We start from the raw sequence: 21,897 nt of genomic DNA on the forward strand, positions 1-21,897 counted from the left end.
TTTAATCAGATTTTCCGGTATTACGGCATTCCAGAAGATATAGTATCCGACAGAGGACCACAGTTCATCTCCGAGTATGGAAGGCATTCTTCTCTCTCCTAGGTGTGACCGTCAGCCTCTCATCTGGGTACCATCCGCAATCCAACGGGCAAACCGAACGTAAGATACAGGAAATAGGGCGTTACGAACCTTCTGCCATGGCCGCCAGAACTCTTGGAACCAGTTCCTGGGCTGGGCCGAGTACGCCCAAAATTCCTTGCGTCAAGGCTCCACTGGACTCACGCCCTTCCAGTGCGCACTGCTTCCAGCCTCCCTGTTTCCCTGGTCAGGAGAACCATCTGAGGTACCCACCATCGACTACTGGTTCCGAGAGAGCGAGAGGGTCTGGGACGCAGCACACCACCAACTCCAGCAGGCAGTGCGCAGACAACGAATGGCTGCGGACGTCCGAAGAACCGCCAATCCTCTTACCAACCGGGACAAAAGGTCTGGCTCTCCACCAGGGACATCAGACTGCGCCTGCCTAGCCGGAAACTCAGTCCCAGATTCGTTGGCCCCTTCACCATCCTGGAGCAAATCAACCCAGTCACTTACAAATTACAACTGCCACCACAATACAAAATTCACCCAACCTTCCACGTATCACTCCTAAAACCCTTCTCTCCTCCTCTCTCCCAGGGCCTGGCCAAGCGGAGGAACCCCTCTCCTCTCATCGTGGAAGACGGAACCATCTACAGGGTGAAGGAAATCCTGAATTCTCGGCGCCGTGGTGGTAAGCTAGAATATCTCGTGGACTGGGAGGGCTACGGTCCGGAAGAACGCTCATGGGTGCCAAGAGAGGACATTCTCGATCCCACACTCCTGGAGGAATTCCACCTAGCACACCGGATCAGCCAGCACCCCGGGCCGGGCAGACCACCACGACGCCGAGGGCGGCCCTCAGGAGCGGGCCGTGGAGAGGGGGGTACTGTCACGGATCGGCCAGGCCCGACCTTCCACCAATCACAACGCTCCACCTCACCTGAATACTGATCACGTCCACCTGCACCTCATCAACTCATCACCAGCACTCAAGATAAAAACACCATCCCCACACACACTCACCGTCCGATCTCGTCGACACGACCTGGACTCCTCTTCAACTACCTGTTGAGACAAAGAACATATCCTTTATATTATACCTACCTCGAACGTCTTACCTTCTGTGTCTGCTCCTTGTGTTCCTCTCATCCTCCTAAATCGTTCTCCCCTGGATCCGTCTGTCTGTCAAGCCCCAGTCTCCGTTCCTGGAACAAGATATAGTGTGTGTGGACTCAAGACCATCTCTACCTCCTTGCCTTTCCCTCTGAAACTCATTGTGTCTAATAAATCTATTTTATATACTCATCCCGTGTCCGACCCATACGGTGACAATGGCGCTTATGGCCTCAATTTAGCGTTCCTTTGGTTACCGCTGTAAATAAATCTGCTCTGCCCTGCGCTTATGAACACGGAGGTAAGAGAAATTGCCCCCAATTCATTATTTGTAAATGAAATGTATACTTTTTCTCTGATACATTTCCCCGAAGCATATTCGTTACTTACTACAAAATAAAGTCAGAAGAACACAGACTGCAGGAAAGCAGGTTTGAAAGCAGTGGTCTGGCGCTTGCAAGTTAGACTCCTGAAAACACCTTTGCTCATGTGCAAACAAGTGCACGCACAACAGCGGGCGATTTCATTTTCACTCAAGTCGAGGGTGCGGTGTGCGATATACAGTGTATCTTCTGTGATAATATGGTAAGTGTTGTTGTAATGATGTGCCATCTGACATTATCAAGTAGGCTATATCACGAGAGCACACAGAGAGTGCACGCACGTGATTTATTAGTCTATTAAAATTCAAGGCATTCTAAATTGTAGACTTCAAAAATCCTTCTGTATGCTTTTTGTATTTATATAATTTAATATAGTTAACTTAATCTATATCACACACAGAGTGCCTTTTTCCCCCAGATATCAGCATAACAAATGTAATAATCATTTTATACGTTTAATAAAGTTAGCATTAAGTGACTTACATTTTCTATATCACACACAGAGTGCCTTTTTCCCCCAGATATCAGCATAACAAATGTAATAATCATTTTATACGTTTAATAAAGTTAGCATTAAGTGACTTACATTTTAGACACAACATTGCCTGTTTTGCTCAATTTTGCCAACGAAAATAGTTCCAAACAAAGATCACAGCACTGTTTTGCATCTCTGAGCAATAGACGGTGTTTACTTATTGAATGAATCAGCTTTTTGAACGAATCGGTTGAATAAATGATTCAGTGATTCACTCATTAACACAGTCAAATGCTTTGTTCCTGAATGAATCAGCTGTTTTGGATGAATCGGTTGAATCTCAATGACTCACAAATGGGCTCATTAACACCCATTTGTGCCCAAATTTTTTTTTTCTTGAAAATCATATTTGAATGTGCGGCAATTTGCAGGTGGGCAAATATGTTGTATGTACCCCTTCAATGTCAAATTTTAATAGGAGGAGAAAATTTGGCTTCTAACTCAAAATAACTGCTTTCAACAGATCAATCTTTATTCATGAACAAATTTATTATGTATAAAAGTCGAAGAACATTCGATGCAAACCCAAAAAAAACTGCATCTAGCTTTTAATCTCTTGAATATGAATGCACAACAAACAACAAATCCATTTGTCTTAAAGTGGTGGAACATAGTGCAGAACAAATTGCAGCCATTAAGTTGCCCCAACAGGGCATTGTGTATCAAAAATTTAAATGAAAATAAATATATAAAAATACATAAATATGTACAGTGCCCTCCAATAATATTGGCACCCTTGGTAAATATAAGCAGAGGTGGCTGTGAAAATAAATCTGCATTGTTTATTCTTTTGATCTTTAATTCCAAAAATTCACAAAATTCTAACCTCTCACTGAAGTAAAACAACTGAAAGTGAGTTGGGGGGGGGGGGTCTCATTGTGAAAAAAATGCTTTCTCTAGTTCATGTTGGCCACAATTATTGGCACCCAATTATTGCATCGTCCTTTTCGCACACTCTCAGAAATAAAGGTACAAAAGCTGTCACTGGGGCGGTACCTTTTCAAAGGGTACATGTTTGTACCTAAAGGGTCCATTTTGGTACCTTAAAGGTACATATTAGTACTTAAAATGTATATTTATATTTTATATATTTTATATGCCGGTTGAAGGGGTACGCTGGCGCGTTTGGCTGCCGCTCCTTTCTCCCGTTTTGTTTGTTTTATTATTCACTACTACTGCTGATGCTTTTGTGTGATAAACGGTTTTGGAGCTTAGAAGACTGTTGTGTCGTCTTGCTTTACGGAGATGTGGAACTACAATTCACGTGTTGGATTATTGCTCCTATTTTTGCGTATTTGTTATTGGAACCAACTTTCCTGTTGCCCTGCTTTGGATTTACACTGCTGCGAAGCTGCTGTCAGTGTGGATTCCTCCTGCATGGCCTTAAGGTACACTGTTTGTCAGCTGTTCAAACTAAAGCGGAACTATTATTTGACAAATGACATTTACACAATCTGCGGAGATGCTGGAATTCTTCGGCGTAAACGCTACATCCATCGCTCTTCAAGGCGCAGTTTTGCTCATCTGTCATCTGATGTTGTGTCCTATCCCACATTTTTTCGTAAACCTCAAAGGCTGCTGTACAGCCCTGCTGGGATTAACTATAACAACTTGTCTGTGCCTATACATAAAGAGATCTCTCTGGCATTTTCTGAGTCCCCGCGCCTGTTGAAATCGGCGTTTTTTAATGCTCGTTCTGTTAACAACAAAGCTGTGACTTTATCTGACATTATTGTGGAAAAAAACCTGGACATTCTATGTCTGGTTGAAACATGGCACAAGCAGTCGGATGGTCTGCTTTTTAACGAACTTACTCCTGCTGGCTACGGGTTGTTTGATCTCCCGCGATCCTCTGGTAGAGGTGGGGGTATCATTGTGTTGTATAATCAACAATACAGTTTAAGTCCCGTAGCTGCTCCTTTGTTTAATTCATTTGAATGCCTCGTTCTGATTACTTCTGAGTCTTCTCCTACTGCTATAGTTACAGTCTACTGGCCTCCTAATGCAAACAAATACTTTTTACCTGAATTTGCAGAGCTGTTGTCCTATTTGTGCCTCAAATTTGAGAGAACTCTTATTCAGGGGAATTTAACATCCACATGGACAAAAAAGATTCTGCATTAACAAAAGACTTTTTGTCTTTACTGGAGTGCTTTGACTTGAATCAGTTTGTTGACTGTTTTACACATAACAAAGGACATATTTTAGACCTGGTGATTTCAAGTGGTTCTCTTGTGTCTCAGTTGTCTACTGTTGATTTGGGATTGTCTGATCATCTGGCAATCTTTTTTGATCTGTATTTACCTGGTGTTAATATTTCCTCGTCTCGTATTATGACATATCGGAAATGGAGATCAATTGAGCTTTCTGATTTTTCTGTTTTTATTGATTCCTCATTAAGTAGTTTTTCTTTGTCTGATCCATTAGAGACAAAGGTTTCCATGTTAAATTCTGTTCTCCTGTCTGGCCTGGATACTTTTGCTCCTCAAAAGTCACGTTCTGTTTCTTTTGTACGTCCTGCTCCTTGGTATAATGATGATTTGCGTATGATGAAAACATCTTGTCGTAAAATGGAGCGGAAGTGGCGTCTTTCTGGTTTGACTGTTAATTATGAAGCTTGGAAAGATTGTTTACAAGAGTATAAGGTTAGAATGGTTTCTGTTAGATCAGATTATTTTTCTAAGATGATTGATGACAACCAAAGAAACGTCTTAGGTTACGTATGTAACCCCAGTTCCTCGAGGGAACGAGACGCTGCGTCCAAGAACGCTAGGGGAACGCCTCCAGCGTGACCGCGCTCTGATACAAATGTAATCTGTCCAAAGGATGGGCGAGACGTCACGGGCGGGTGACGAATGGCCAGGAGGCATAAAAGCACGCGGCGGTGGAACCGCGCCAGCTTCAGGAATGAAACAACCGCCGCAGGGATGCCGGAAGTATGGCCGAGACGCAGCGCCTCGTTCCTCGAGGAACTGGGGTTACATACGTAACCTAAGACGTTCCTTTTCAGGAACTCGAGCTGCGTCCAAGAACGCTAGGGGAACGAGATCCCCACGCTGCCAGACTGACAAATCCTGCCTAGTGTGGATGGAGCACAGCTAGGCGAGGGAAAAAGGTCACAGGTGGCTGCGTCCCAAGGCCAACTTCTGAAGAGTGAGTCTTGATCCCCAAGAGGGAGAGCAGAGGACTCGAGGCTATGGAATAGCATCCTGATCCACCACATAGCAAACACTCTCTGGCCGGAGGCCTCAGCCTCTGGAGGAAACATGTACTAGGGGGTGTCTACCCACTGAAGGTCACCGAGAAGGGCGCGGTAGGCCGGTATAGCCGCCACGTAAACCCTCAGGGTGGAGTGGGTTAACCCTGCAGAGGAACAGGCCCGCACAAACTCCTGAACTGTACCAAATGGGCAGTTGGCTGGGTCGAGCTGGCAACCTCTGCACCATGAAGTGACACTTCACTTCAGGGTGTACAAGTCCCTTGTGTTGTGGAGAAAACATGTAACTAGGGGGTGCCTACCCACTGAAAGGCCACCGAGAAGGGCGCGGTAGGCCGGTATAGCCGCCACGTAAACCCTCAGGGTGGAGTGGGTTAACCCTGGAGGAACAGGCCCGCACAAACTCCAGAACTGTATCAATCGGGCAGTTGACTGGGTCGAGCTGGCGGTCTCCGCACCAAGAAGTGAAAAGTTCCACTTCAAGGCGTATGGTTTCCTCGCTGAGGGAGCTCTGGATTGGAGGAAGGTCTCAACAACCTCGGTTGGGAGACCGGAAGTTATGGGCTGTGCCTCAGGGCCACACCTACAACTTCCAGCTCCGGGCGGGGTGACAGACCCCGCTTGTGAGAGGAGATCCTCCTGACGGAATCTCCCATGGAGAGCCGTCGAGGAGAGAAATCAGGTCCGAGAACCATACTCGGCCCGCCAGAACGGTGCTACCAGAAGTAGACAGACCTCGTGTCAGCGCACTCTCGCTGAACTCCCGGGAGCAGAGCGATCGGGGAAAACGACAGACGAAGCCTTGGCCACGTCTGTACCATGGCATCCAGCCCCAGTGGAGCTGGATGAAATTAGAGAGTACCAGAGGGGACATGCGCTGTGTACTTACCTGAGTAGCGGAGAGGTCCACCTGAGCCTGGCCAAACACTCTCCAAATGTGCTCAGGGTGAAGCATCCATTCCCCGGGCCTCAGCCCCTGCCTCGACAGGATGTCTGCTCCCACACTGAGATGCCCAGGCATGTGAACTGCTCTCAGCGAGAGGAGTTTGTCCTGGGACCACCCAAGGATCTGGTACGCCAGCCTGTGCAGGGGGCGTGAACGCAGACCACCTCGGTGGTTGATGTAAGAGACCACCGCAGTGTTTTCGGTGCTATCGCACCAACACCGGCGATCTCTTAGGTCTGGGAGAAAGTGTTTCTGTGAAACACCGCCAGCATCTCCAGGCAGTTGAAGTGCCACATGAGACGGCGAGTACTCCACAGACTGCGGGCAGGGTGAGGGACACGTCCGTCGCTAGCGTACGCAGCGACACGGAGCTCCCAGCACCAGGCCCTGAGACAAGAACCAAGGATGTCTCCACATGTCTAAGGCACGTAGGCACCACCACGTGACCTTGATCATGTGAAGCGGGTTTCCCCTTGGGGAGAACCCCTTGGTCTTGAGCCACCACTATTGAGTGACTGGCCTTCTTTCACTCTCCTGACTGCCGTGAGGATCGACTCGATCCGAGCAGGGGACACACGTGCCTGCATCGTGGTCGAATCCCACACCACACCAAGATAAGTGGTTCTCTGTAATGGAGAAAGCACACTCTTCTTGGCGTTCAGTCTTAACCCCAACACTTTAATGCGAGCAAGAACAACATCTTGATGTTGAGCCGCCATCTGCTCTGATAGAGCGAGAATCAACCAAAGTGGATATGCGGATGCCTTGTAGCCGCAACGGAGCTAACGCGGCATCCACACACTTTGTAAAAGTGCGGGTGAGTGCTAGGCCGAAGGAAGAACCCGATATTGGTGAGCTTTGCCTCGAAAGCAAACCTCAGGAACTCCCTGTGAGTGGGAAGGATGGAGATATGGAAGTATGCGTCTTTTAGATCGATCGTGACAAACCCGTCCTCGGACCTGATCTGAGACACGACCTGCTTGAGCATCTTGAACTTCAGTCTGCTGACTGAGTGGTTCAACTGATGCAGATCTAAAATGGGACGCCAACCTCCATCCTTCTTGGGAACTATGAAGTACCGGCTGTAGAACCCAGAATCTCTTTCGAGAGGAGGGACCACCTCGATGGCCTCCTTCCTCAAGAGAGTACTCTACTGCTCCATTACCAGAACCTGCTCGGGGCCCACCAGAGTGGGATTCACCCCGTTGAAAAGAGGCGGAGGAGAACCAAACTGGATTCTGTAGCCTCTCTCTACAGTATGCAGGTCCCATGGAGACACATTTGGCAGTAGTTTTCACGCTGCCAAATAGTCTACTAAGGAACCAGTCTCTCAAGACTGGCCTCTGGTATAACCAGGGCGGCTAGCTCGGTGTCCTGGAACGGCTCGCCGGCAGGAGACGGCCAAACTAGCTGCTCTAGAGACCCCTGAAGGGGGTGGCGAGCATCTCAGCTCCGCTACGTTTCCGGGCGGAAGAAACTGAGATGTGAGCTCGCTGGAGATCGCTGTGCCCTGGAACACCGTACGTGGCAGGGTTGGCAGACCGATCTCCTGAGGGCACTGAGGAGAGACGGGCACCATGTACCGCGGTGTACGCCGCTTTTCCCCAGAGGGCCTGCCTCATAAGTTCTGGGCCATGGGCACCAGGACTACCTCAGCCGAAGTCTCCTATTGAAGCGACTGTCCTCAGACTCGCGTCATCTTCTAGGAAGACTAGACTGATAGAACCAGAGCCTGCAACGCAGGACCCAATGAGACACGCTTGGCAGGGGCTCCCACACCGCCAGGTGCCTACTAAGGAACCAGTCTCTGGAGACTGGCCTCTGGTATAATCAGAGCGGCTAGTTCGGTATCCTGAACGGCACACCGGCAGGAGAAAGCCAAACTAGCTGCTCTAGAGACCCCCGAAGGGGTGGCGAGCATCTCAGCTCCGCTACGTTTCCGGGCGGAAGAAACTGAGATGTGTGCTCGCTGGAGATCGCTGCGCCCTGGAACACCGTACGTGGCAGGGTTGGCAGACCGATCTCCTGAGGGCACTGAGGAGAGACGGGCACCGTGTATGCCACTCTTCCCCAGAGGGCCGGCCCTCAGAAGTCCTGGGCCATAGGCAGCAGGATGTTTTAGCCAAAGACTATCCAGCGAGAGTGACGGTCCGCAGATCCGCCTTCTGCTAGAAGGCCTCGGCCCAGGAGCGCCACTCTGACTCCAACATACTGGGGAGTAAGAGAAGTGACGCTCCCTATGAGGAGCTGGAACACGGTTGGGGCTGCTCCGCCCAGCAGCCCCTGCTGACCACATCAACCTCCTCAGAGGAAGAGAAGTAAAACATTGTGCTCTCACCGAGAAAATCCCAAGTTTTCTTAGGCTCCTTTTACACATACACACCTAACTTCTCCTAGTTAGATGAAATAGATCATTTAATTCCTCAGAATTAAATGGAGAAAAACAACCAGACAAGTAAATACGGTCTGATATGAAAAGGATTCATGAAACGAACGAGAATGACATAATGCATGCGCCGCCGGCAACGCTGCTGCAACAGTGAGCTCTCACTCAAAGGGGAAGAACCGCACCGCGGCTTCCAGCCCCGAGCGAGAGCGCTAGATCTGGGGATTGCATGTGGAGAGAGGGCGAACCCGTCTCCAACCCGTCCGCCAGATCTATGTGCGATCCCCGCGATCTCATTCGCCGCCGTGCCTCAGCAGCGGCGGACCGGAACCGCGAGATCATACGGCGGGGAGCAGCACGATCAGCCCCTTTTTTTCTTCTTCTTTTTTTCTCTCGAGCTGACAGCGCGAACTCCGTTCCTATGCAGGGACACTGCTATAATGACAACCTCGTTCATAATAAGCTTGTGCAAACAATGCTCGTGCAAAGACAAAGCGGGCCGGTAACGCAAGGAACGCATGTGAAAGCTCCCTCCTCAAAGAGAGCCCTCTGAGAGTAAGCATACGCAGCGACAAACGCTCACAAGCGGACTCTGCGTGCTCTGCTCTCAAGCAGACCACACACGGACTGTTAGTGAAAAACACAGCCTGTAATGCGATCTGCTCTCGCCCAAGTGCAGTTTCTCTGCACTTTAGACATTGTGGAGCTTATTTCAAGTGACAAACAACACTAAATAAGACTCGCCACACAGATCGACAGACACACACAGAGTAGCGGTTGCTGAATGACAAAAGCTGACGCCGGTTCCACCGCACGTGCTTTTATGCCTCCTGGCCATTACGTCACCCGCCCGTGACGTCTCGCCCATCCTTTGGACAGATTACATTTGTATCAGAGCGCGGTCACGCTGGAGGCGTTCCCCTAGCGTTCTTGGACGCAGCTCGAGTTCCTGAAGAGGAACTCGAGACAACTGTTTAACTGTATTAACAGATTGCTGAAGTGTAATAGTTCTTTACATGTTACTGCTTCAACTCATCTTTGTAATAAGTTTCTTGACTTTTTTGCTACCAAGATTGATAATGTACACAAGGGTATTTGTGCTTCTATTTTATTGTCGCCCTCTTCTGTTAATGTTCCTTATTCCGGTACTTTTTTTTCAAATTTTTGTACACTTGATTCATATTCTCTTCAAAAGGAGGTTTCTCAAATGAAGCCAGTCACTTTTTTGCTTGATCCCATACCTACTAGTCTGTTTCAGTCATGTTTTGCTTCCTTGTGTCCTGCTGTTTTGAGCATTATAAATGACTCTTTGTGTACTGGGGTTGTCCCGCCAAGTTTTAAAATTGCTGCAGTTACCCCAGTACCAAAGAAGACAAATATTGATTGTGTAAACCTTTCAAATTTTCGTCCAATATCTAATCTTCCTTTTCTTGTTAAAATTCTGGAGCGAGTGGTTGCTTCTCAGTTAATTTCTCATTTGACTGAAAACAATCTTTTTGAACCTTTACAATATGGCTTCCGCAAATTCTATAGTGCTGAAACAGCACTGGTCAAGGTTACTAATGATTTGTTAATTGCTTCAGATTCTGGTTATCTATCAATCTTGATCCTGCTTGATCTCAGTGCTGCTTTTTACACTGTAAATCATTCGGTTTTAATTACTCGTCTAGAAACTGTTTTTGGGGTCTCTGATATTGCACTTAATTGGTTTAAGTCCTACCTCTCTGATCGTAAGCAATTTGTTTCCATGGGTGGATTTAGGTCTAAAATTGGTGTTGTGCAATCTGGAGTCCCTCAGGTATCAATTTTGGGCCCCTTGCTTTTTAACATCTATATTTTTACACTTGGTCAGCTTTTGAGATCTCTTGGTCTAAAATTTCACCTTTATGCAGATGATACTCAGATTTATATACATACTAAACCTAATGATCTTGTGTCTGTTGATGTTCTTTCCACATGTATTTCTAGGATAAAAGAATGGATGTCACAAAATTTTCTTTGTCTTAACAGTGAAAAAACTGAGGTTATGCTCATTGGTTCACCTCACCAATTACGTAAAGCTGGGTCGATTACTTTGTCCGTTGATGGTTCAATTATGGAGTTTAAAACAAAACTAAAGAATTTGGGGGTTATTTTCGACTCCAATTTAACTTTTGAGCCACATGTTCAAAGCACTGTTAAAACATCTTTTTTTCATCTTAGAAATATTGCCAGACTCTACGTCCAATGCTGTCCTTTCCTGTTGCTGAGAGGTTGATTAACACTTTTGTGTTTACCCGGATTGAATATTGTAATGCCTTGTTGGCTGGGGCGTCAAAAGCTACCCTAAACAAATTGCAGGTAGTGCAAAACTCGGCTGCTAGAATCCTTACTAGAACTAGGATGAGAGATCATATTACACCAGTCTTGGAGTCTTTGCATTGGCTTCCTGTTAGTTTTAGGGTTGATTTTAAAATTTTGATGCTTACTTACAAGGCTTTACATGGGTTGGCACCTCAATATTTGTCTGAGTTTTTAATTCCTTATATTCCAACACGTGACCTTCGCTCATCTGAAACTGGTCTTCTAACTGTTCCTTTAACCCGTTTAAGATTGATGGGCGTTAGGGCTTTTTCTTCATTAGCTCCAAAACTGTGGAATTTTTTACCGATTGAGATAAGGCAAGCTAAAAATCTTAGCAATTTTAAATCTTGCCTTAAAACTCATTTTTTTAGGGTAGCTTTTAATTAAATTTGTATTATTTTTACATTGTTTTATTTGTTGTGTTTTTGATTGTTATTGTGTATGGTTTTATTTGTTGTTGTAAAGCGCTTTGAGATCTCCATTTAAAGGCGCTATAGAAAATAAAGTTTATTATTATTATTATTATTATTATATTTGAACCTAATAGGTACAATAGTGTACCTTTTGAAAAGGTACCCAGTGAAAGCTTTTGTACCTTTATTTCTGAGAGTGCAAGATAACAGCTCTGAGTTTTCTCCTATAATGCCTGAAGACTTTGAAGAACACCTGAGAAGAGATCAGAGACCATTCTCTCCAGATCCTTCAGATTCCCAGCTCCATGTTGGTGCTGCTTCTCTTCAGTTCACCCCACTCATTTTCTATAGGGTTCAGGTCAGAGTACTGGGACGGCCATAGCAGAAGCCTCATTTTGTGCTCAGTGACACATTTTTGTGTTGATTTTGATGTTTGTTTTGGATTATTGTCCTGATGGAAGATCCAACCATGGCCCATTATAAGATTTCTAACAGAGGCAGTTAGGTTAAGATTTTTTTATCAGTTGGCATTTATAATCCTGTGGAACAGGAAGTCATGGCTGGACAATTTCATGCTCCCAGTCACCCGTGTGTGCTAAAATGTAAATATGAATGGGAATATACTTCAGAGATATTTTACTCATAATAATTTCTAGGGGTGCCAATAATTGTGTCCAACATGCATTGGAGAAAAAAAAAAAAAAATCATCATGAAACAACTTTCAGTTGTTTTACTTCATTTTTTTGTGTGAATTTTTTTAATGAAAGATTAGCTTTTAATTAAATTTGTATTATTTTTACATTGTTTTATTTGTTGTGTTTTTGATTGTTATTGTGTATGGTTTTATTTGTTGTTGTAAAGCGCTTTGAGATCTCCATTTAAAGGCGCTATAGAAAATAAAGTTTATTATTATTATTATTATTATTATATTTGAACCTAATAGGTACAATAGTGTACCTTTTGAAAAGGTACCCAGTGAAAGCTTTTGTACCTTTATTTCTGAGAGTGCAAGATAACAGCTCTGAGTTTTCTCCTATAATGCCTGAAGACTTTGACATGCATTGGAGAAAAAAAAAAAAAAAATCATCATGAAACAACTTTCAGTTGTTTTACTTCATTTTTTTGTGTGAATTTTTTTAATGAAAGATCAAAAACATAAACAATGCAAATTTATTTTCACAGCTGCCTTTGCTCAAATTTACCAATGGTCCCAATATTAGTGGAGGGCACTGTACATTTTCTGAAGAAAATGTGAGTGGTGCTTGCCCTGGGAAAACTCGGCACTAGGCACTAATAGTAACTCTAATCATTTTAGCATCATGTTAACAACATGCTAACAACATGTTAATTGTGTTAGCATTATGCTAACAACATCAACACAAGAAAATGTTAAAACAAAATTAGCATGATTAACATTTTGCTAGCATGATGTTAACATGTTTTAAACAAGTTGTTAAAGGGGTGGTTTACTGCTTTTTTTCTTTGCTTGATTGTGTTTATGGGGTGCAATATAACATGTCTTCGTGTTTCGTTTGTTAAAAACGCCTTATTTTTCATATATTTCACCTTTATTGTAAGCCGCTTTCTCCTCTGTCACTTGAACGACCGGTTGACTTCCTGATTCTCTGAAACCACTCCCTCAGAAACAGGCGATGGGCTCAGATTGGTTGGTTGGGCCGGTGTGTTGTGATTGGCTAAACTGCGTACTGCACATTGTCCGGAAACTTCACGCCCATTACCTTCACGGGGCGACAGCATGTGCTGCGGTCAAAGGTAAATAATGGTGTCAATATTGCCGTATCAGTTTGAGCCAGAATCAGACCCAGAAAGCAGTAATGAAGAGAGTCAAGCAGAACTTCTGCAAGCACGGCTCTTACAACACGTTTCTGAATGAAGTTTGCTGTTGTGATTACATATAATTGTTTGAAGTTTGTACACGTTTGTCTTATACACACAAAATAGCCTCGAACTAACTGGCTACTATAACCAAACAGCGTTGGCTTGTGTTTACGTTCTTGATCAAATCGAAAAATTACGTCATAAAGTATACATGGAAAATACATTTACAAAATTAGTACATAATTACAAATTCGGGTCCAAAATGTTTGTACGCGTTTGTCATAGACACACGAAATAGCATTTAACTAACTGGCTACTAAAGCCAGCGTTGGCATTTGTTTACGACCTTGATAAAACTAAAACATTACGTCTGAAATTATACATGCAAATACATTTAAAATTATGAAATCTTACTTACAGGTTGTGGCCCAACAACTGCTGCCTCTGGTTTTAAAGTTGTCCTGCTCCATGTTTTAGTAATAGTTTCTGTGTGAATCCGGCATTGAAGCTGTCTTCCGTAAAATGCGCAGCACAGAGAGCTAAATTAGGATTGTAATTGTCAGGAACATAATCAAACATAAATTTTAACCATTGTTGACGATCTACAGCGTCCGTAGGAAGCCTGAACACAGAAGACCTGACAGCTGGGTGAAAATAACACCGTTTCGACGGCATGACTACAACTCTCCACTATAACTCTTCCTCTTCGACAAAGCCGCAGAACATGGCCTTGCCCCCTCTTTGGCATGTTCCGGAGGGAGGGGTTGATGGGTTTATTTCGTATGCAACCCGGGAAGTATCTCGTTGACGATATCTCCGCTTACGTTGAACTTTCAGTGCAGCAACTTTGCAGATACTGTTCATGCACCAACAGCAACATTACACACTATTTAAAATGAAAAAAGTGAAATCGCAGTAAACCACCCCTTTAATGTGATTAGCATGATGCTAGCAACATACTAACATGTTAGCATGTTGCTAGCATGATGCTAAAAATCTGTTTTTAACAAGAAGGTAACATGAGTAGCATGATGCTAGCAACAGTACCCCCATTTCCCCATGATATATGTTATATGTACTTACAAGTCATTTGCCCACCGGCAACTATAGTTGCCACTTGGACTTATGACTAAGTATACAAAAAACTATAGGTCTCTTGTAAGAATTATTTTGTTTGGATGATTATAGAGACCTTCATGATTATGTAGATGTATATAAGTCAACAAAAAATACTTATTAGTAACATGAAAATGACCTTTCCTTGGGAAGGTTTGCCTTTGCCATGCTTCCTGAAAATAGGAGTAGGAAGTTGACAGCCTCATGTGACAGGAAGGAAGTGAATACCTTTTTTTCCCCTTGACATCCTTTATTTGGTTGTTAGCTTGCATGTCATTGAGACATCAAACATGGAAAACATCTAGAAAATTACTTACAAATGGAAAATGACAACTATAAACTGCGGCAACTATAGTTGCTGGTGGGCAGTCACTTGCTGTCACCTACTGGCGGTTTTAATTTCACATTTGTTTCATGTTTTAAATCATTTCAAATATCAGTATTCAATGTTTTACGTTAAAAAAAAACATTAGGACTATTTATGCATCTGTAACTGCAGGTTAAATGCATTCATGTCCCCTCTGAGCTACATTGAACTATGTAAATACATCTAAATATCACTTCAGATGCAGATTCCAAAAATGTTTTCATGAAAGACACTAAGTACCGGATGAAGTGCTTCTTATTCTTACCCAAAGAAAGAGTTAAAACTAAACACAATCTTGCTACTCCGTATGAACATATATCACATATATATACTAATATCAAATACTTTAGGACTTTTACTCAAGTAATATTCTAAATGGTGACTTCAACTTCTACCAAAGTCATTTTCTGGTAAGATATCTGTTTATTTTTCTTGAGTATGGCTTTCAGGTACTTTATACACCACTGCATAAAAGAAGATAATTAAAAAAATGTCTTAGTATTTTTTCTTCATAAAATGAAAGTCATTGGTAACTAAAACAGCTTTAATAACAGTCTTCAAAATACCTTCATTTCTGTTCCACAAAAGATTGGTTTGAAACGACATGAGGCTGAGTAAACGTTGACAGAATTTATTTTTGGGGTAAACTATTCCTTTAATGTGTGTATGTGTATGTGCATATATATATATATATATATATATATATATATATATATATATATATATATATATATATATATATATATATGTATATATATATATATGTGTGTGCGTGTGTAGCGGGAAATATCACTACAACGTAGGGGTAAGATTATGTTCAGCAATGTATCTTGGATGACTAGGGAAATGACAAGATCTAGGTCTTCAAACCCTAGTACATTTAATTCCTGTACTTATTTAAGTATGGTTTTATCTGCCTTGCGGAGTATGCTTTTGCCTTCTGTATCAGCGACTGATGAGGATTGAGGCTCTGGAGTTCAATAATGTACACGGTAGCTCCCAGAGTATGAAGTAATATTAATCCTTCTTCCCCTCTATCAGCCCACAAGACAGGAGGAATGCCCCTACTCCAAGATAACAGAAGTTTGGGTTTATTTTGAGTGTTTGAACAAAGAAAACACAAGAATAATAGAGAATAAAGAAATTCAAATAAACTCTTCACTTGAAAATTGACCGATGTAAATGTCCAAATTTTTTTTTTTTAATTAACTCAAACTTGCATTCAGAGTCTCTTTGTTTACTGCTGTAATCCCCACAACAATCAGAATCAAGGAAACAGTTCCCTCAGAAAGTTCAGATGATATTCAGTTAAACCAACAGTTCGTAGTACATTTTTACATCTCACTTCACTGACTTTTATATCAACATACAATCAACATACCGGAGTAAGAGTCATAACCCAATATTAGTCTTTTACCTCACCGTAGAACTGGGCTGGTGTTGGAGTGTCCATATATGGCAGGGTAATCAGTTCAACCAAGGAAACCTGTTAATATCAGGTCTTTTCCTTTTAGAAACGACTCACTGTCACAAATCACTGTCCATGAAAATGTTTCCGGAAACAGAAAAATCTTTCAACACCAAAAAAAACAGAAGCAGTTTTGTTCAAAAGCAAGCTCTGTTCCCAGTTTAGAAAGTCTATGCAAGTGTCCATCCAAAAAATAATTTCAAACGTCTTGAGATGAAAACACTGTAGAACGTCCAACAAGTTCAACTATGAAATAGAGAAAAGAAAAAAATAGTCCCAGAGCAATGGTTCAACACTCAGAACAGGAAAATCAGTACTGTCAAAAAAGGGCTTTTCACACTGCGCTTAACCCCAGGTTATCGTCGTTCTAAACACCGCTTTTAACCCCGGGTAAAGACACGTTTCACACCTGTAATTTGAAAGCGGTGTTAGCAGCATCGCATTTTACCCGGGGTTATAAAACCCTGCTCCGGAGCAGGGTTAGCACCGCATTTGTGGTGTTAACCCCGCATTGCGGTGCTAAGTTTGTTCAGTGTGAAACGGAGCGGTGTTTGCTTGTTGTTGTCGGTGAGAAGGTAATATCAAAAGACGGAAATCTTTTGAACTGCAGTGAATAGGGGACGGTATTATTCTTAACGTTATTGTGTACAAGTAAACAATAACGTTAGTCTCGCCACACTTAAAAGAAATTCAAAGAAATATTCACATACTTTGCTCCTTGTTTTCTTTCTTTTGTACTTTTGTCTTTGTTTTCTCGGCCTTGTGCGTCATGAGGCCGTTCACATGTCGTGCCTAAAAACGTGTTTAAAATGTTAAGCGCGCCGCTTTCTCCTTCTTTCCAGAGCGCTGTAGCTTGTGCTCCAATGGCTTCTGCCGTTGCTAAGCAACCATGACCTGCGCTCTTCATGAAGATGCAGAAGGTTCAGCAAAGGATAAATGGATTTCCGGCACTAAATCGCTTGCAGTAGCTCTGCTACTAAATTTATTTAAAAATGGCTATCCCTGCCTGTACAGCTGATCAGTTGTTCCTCAATCTTCGCTGATCTAAAGACATAAGCGGCAACGTTTTTAATAACTGGCAAGACGCGGGAAAAGCCGTATAAACAGGTTGCCTGCTGTTCGTCCAATCAGAGACAGTGACACCGCAAATTTGCAAATAAGAACATTAACCGGGGGTTTAGGAATGTACCGTGTGAAACGTCCGTTAATGAATACCCAGGGTTAACAGTTAACCCCAGGCATAGTATGAGCAGTGTGAAACTGATTACAGATAACCCAGGATTCGCTTATTTAGGATGACCCAGGGTTAACAATTTCAAGTGTGAAAAGCCCTGTCATTCATTCATTCGAATGGCTGGTTCATTCTGGAATAAAGTAAATGGCTCTTTTTATTAATGGGCCTTTGATTCACACGATTCGTTCAAAACACAGATTCATTCAGAAACTAAATACCACTGTGTTGCTCGGAGATGCACAACAATTCTGCTGCTATGGCTTTAAAGGTAATATGATATCTGTAAAATTGAGCAAATGGCAAAAACACATAATATTGTGTTTAACATATAACACAATATCAACGTCTTATTTACTGAACTGCTATATAAAATCACATTTAAACTCGTTATTATATTCGCGACAAAATCAACACTTGTGTGATATTGCTCTTACTGCTGGCAGCTGGTGTGATATCACTGGTGTGTTAAGTTATCTATGGAGCGAATTTTGTGCCAATATTCATCAAACAAATCCAGTGTTTTGCAAATAAACACAATCTGCTTTGCAAAGAAAAACTCGATTTTCAAACAAACACAAAGTGATTTGTAAATACAAAACTCTATTTGAGAGAAAATGCAGAGGTATGGACAAATATATGTATTATGTGTTACAACTGTGATACTCATTTGCCTTTTTATGAGGAAACGTGGCTTGATTTTCTCACAAATGCTTGTGGGCAGATTTTCTCACATGTGCAATTGAGCAACTCTCTTTTCCAAAAACAGCAGATGGCGCTGTCGGTCAATTTACGCTAGTCTCCCGAGACCCGAAACACCTCTTTACCTTTTCAGACCAGTATGAGTGGGGAACAGGTGAGTTTCTGTCTTACTATCTCTATAATTAACCATTTAATGACATGGCTAAACATTTAACTAGGCAGTCTTTCCCTATAAAAACTGATCCATTCTCCGTACCTCTGTTGGATCGCGGGATATAGAATATACATATATTGATACAATTGTTCAACATTCAAAACAATGCAGGGGTATAACAATATATCGTGTCACAATATATTGTAATACAAAAATGCAAACGTATAGTGGATAGCGACAATATTGTGTACCAAAAATGAAAGCTTAAACAATTTAATTTAGTATCGTAATATCACCCAAGAGGTCATTAATTATTAATAAAAAAAAAAGAAAACAAATCACATTATTTAGTACAATATCTTAAACTTTTTTTTTAAATGATGTAACTGTGCTATCATTTGTCTAAAATAATTACGTATTTTTTAGCTAAGCTAAATGATGAATATTTCTCTTCTGGTGTCACTCTTGTCCTGTGAATTGGGGAGAAGGAACAAGTTCACGCTGATGTAATACTAAATTCAGCATTTTAATAAACAGTGGTTTAATAAACAGCGTGCTACACAGGTGAAGACACACTCTGGACAGCGAGGACTCTTCTCGGAGTGACTCAGATGAACGTTTGCATTTTAAAGAGCCACTAATATAATTTCTGACGGTAGCCTTTTGTTCTTAACTTCATTAGTTAAAATGTTGCTCGACCATATATAAAAAGACACACATAATTTTAGTTGGATTTTTCCAAACAGGCTATTGTCAGACTAAAATCTGCTGGTATATTGGTTGAAATATGAAATATCTCCTTACAGGCCACTTTTAGTTTTACATGTTGTACAAGGCATGTATATTACTATACTATATATAAACATAAATATGATAATAAAGTATGATATCCCTTATGAAAATTGAAGTTGGTTTTACTATAGTAAAAGTGTGATAATCATGTTTTTTTGCAGGTTACCATTTCAATATAGGCAGCTTTACTACAAATACCATGGTATTTATTTAGTAAAACCATGGTTAATTTTCGTAAGGGATATTAATGTTTAGATTATATTTTGGTACATTTATATAGCTGAATCACAATAAAGCTCACCTGAACTTTAACTAGTTTGATTATAGTAGCCAATTTGTATAATTAGTTTAGCCTACTCCTTTCAGTACGTTGTCTATGTGTAGTTTTATACTTGTTTAAACTTTTACTGCAGAGGTAGCCTACAACATTTCTCTCCACTGGAGGCTATGTCTCAACATATATAGCAGAATGACAATAAATCTTATTTGATCTAACGTAAAAATAAAATTCAAAATGCTTTCATTTTTGGTACACAATATTGTCGCTATCCACTCTACATTTGCATTTTTGTATTACGATATATTGTGACACGATATATTGTTATACCCCTGCATTGTTTTGAATGTTGAACAATTGTATCAATATATGTATATTCTATATCCTGCGATCCAACAGAGGATAAGAGGGATCAGTTTTTATAGGGAAAGACTGCCTAGTTAAATGTTTAGCCATGTCACTCCTGATTTTTGAACTAATCAATCATGTTAACAATTTTACAGCACTTGTTGTGAATTTCACTGACACTGTAGTAGGGTCGCTTTTTGAAAACATCTAAATGGTTAATTATAGAGATAGTAAGACAGAAACTCACCTGTTCCCCACTCATACTGGTCTGAAAAGGTAAAGAGGTGTTTCGGGTCTCGGGAGACTAGCGTAAATTGACCAACAGCGCCATCTGCTGTTTTTGGAAAAGAGAGTTGCTCAATTGCACGTGTGAGAAAATCTGCCCGCACGCATTTGTGAGAAAATCAAGCCAAGTTTCCTCATAAAAAGGCAAAGGAGTCTCACAGTTGTAACACATAATACATATATTTGTCCATACCTCTGCATTTTCTCTCAAATAGAATTTTGTATTTGCAAATCACTTTGCGTTTGTTTGAAAGTCGAGTTTTTCTTTGCAAAGCAGATTGTGTTTATTTGCAAAGCACTGGATTTGTTTGATGAATATTGGCACAAAATTTGCTCCATAGTTATCACTTTAAACTGACAGCCCTACTTTAAATGAATAGAAATGTACATCAATCTCTGCTTTACAGTGTAACTCAGTTGATATTTTTACAGGGAAATTTTAAAAGATTTTTGTCTCTTTCTCAGACTTGATCACTGGACACATTGTTCATTATATTCATTGCTATGGAGTAGACACATGATGTTAATTTTGTTTTAGTATGTTCTCATCTTATCAATAGGGCTAACAGAGTTTGTACTAATATGGTTGTACTAATTTTTCTCTGTTCTTTGTGTCATTAAGATCAGGCTCACATGTGTCCAGCTCTCTGTCTGTGAAGAGTGACCATTCAAAAGATGACCAGCAACCAAATTTCAGTGAGAAAAAAACATCATCTACCAAAAGGTATTACATTACAGTATTGTGTTAGCTATTTTTGCCACTTACAACACTAAAACTTAAAAAATTAGCCTGGAGTACCTCCTGTAATATTGTTTCTTTTGTTCTCTCTGTTCTTTGTGTCATTAGTGTAAGATCAGGCTCACATGTGTCCAGCTCTCTGTCTGTGAAGAGTGACCATTCAAAAGGTGGCCAGCAACCAACATTTAGGGAGAAAAAAACATCATATAACAAAAGGTATTTCATATGTTTCTTATTGTTGGTTGCACATGGACTGTTAATAAAATATTTCTAAATATTTCTAAAACTAAAATATTTCTTTGAATATTTATCCTGAAACTACAGTATATTGTTCAAATATTTATTAGAGTTTTCATTAAGATGCTAAGAGCATCAGCAAAGAAGATTAAAATGATTTGATGCAAACTATATACAGTATTTTGTAATCCCCATAAATTCTGGTGCACTAACATAACTGCTGTATAGCGTATGAAAATACCTATTGTCAATACAGAATATATTATTTTTCACCAGCCCCCGTGTTATTCGCTTGCAGGACAGAAAATTTTACAATCAGACCTAATATTTACCTACATTTATACTCAAATAGATCCTATACTTTAACAGTGTGAACTTAAACGGCTATTGCTTTCTATTTGTCTTTGTTAAAAAATATTTGCAAACTATTTCTGTAATATTTTCCCTGAAAGCAATGCAATACTTCATTTTATTCACTAATAGGCTTCAGTCTGAGACATTAGATTCTGATGTCCAGACTCACAGGAACTACAAGAATTTCAATGACAGTCTCCTCTGGATCTTCCAAGTAGGCAAACACATTTCCATAATGTTTATATTTATAACGAAAAGATAGTTTAATTTTGATTGCTGATTTATCTTGATCATTTACGTTTCCTTTTAAGAACACATAAAAATGTGTTTTTCTTTGATTTTAGGATCTTGAAAGCAAAATAATCATATTTCTGAAGAAAGAGCTGGAAAAGTTTAAGAAAATATTAAAAAAAGAAGCCTTACAATACTTTGTGAAGGATTTTAATGAGAATAGATGCAGTATCAAAGAAGCAGCTCTTGATCTCACACTCTACTTCCTGAGAGATATGAAGCAAAATGAAGCTGCTAATACTTTAGAAGGTAAGAGACTCATAACCATCTGTCATATTG

At 41.3% G+C, this 21,897-nt stretch overlaps 1 protein-coding gene across 6 annotated transcripts in view; it reads left to right on the forward strand.

Moving 5' to 3' along the window:
• The window catches only part of LOC131530616 (NACHT, LRR and PYD domains-containing protein 12-like), a 104,518-nt gene that overhangs the window by 25,570 nt on the left and 57,051 nt on the right, over positions 1-21,897 (forward strand). For all 6 annotated transcript variants that reach the window (XR_009268443.1, XM_058760977.1, XM_058760976.1 and 3 more), the window contains exons 4-7: positions 20,620-20,721; positions 20,845-20,952; positions 21,457-21,541; positions 21,672-21,867. Coding sequence is in view for 5 of the 6 variants with exons in the window: in XM_058760977.1 (XP_058616960.1) it covers positions 20,620-20,721; positions 20,845-20,952; positions 21,457-21,541; positions 21,672-21,867 (491 nt within the window). In the remaining variant the exon portion in view is untranslated. The remainder of the gene's footprint in view (positions 1-20,619; positions 20,722-20,844; positions 20,953-21,456; positions 21,542-21,671; positions 21,868-21,897) is intronic.

This window comes from Onychostoma macrolepis, chromosome 22 (assembly GCF_012432095.1).
Source record: "Onychostoma macrolepis isolate SWU-2019 chromosome 22, ASM1243209v1, whole genome shotgun sequence".
Lineage (NCBI taxonomy): Eukaryota > Metazoa > Chordata > Actinopteri > Cypriniformes > Cyprinidae > Onychostoma > Onychostoma macrolepis.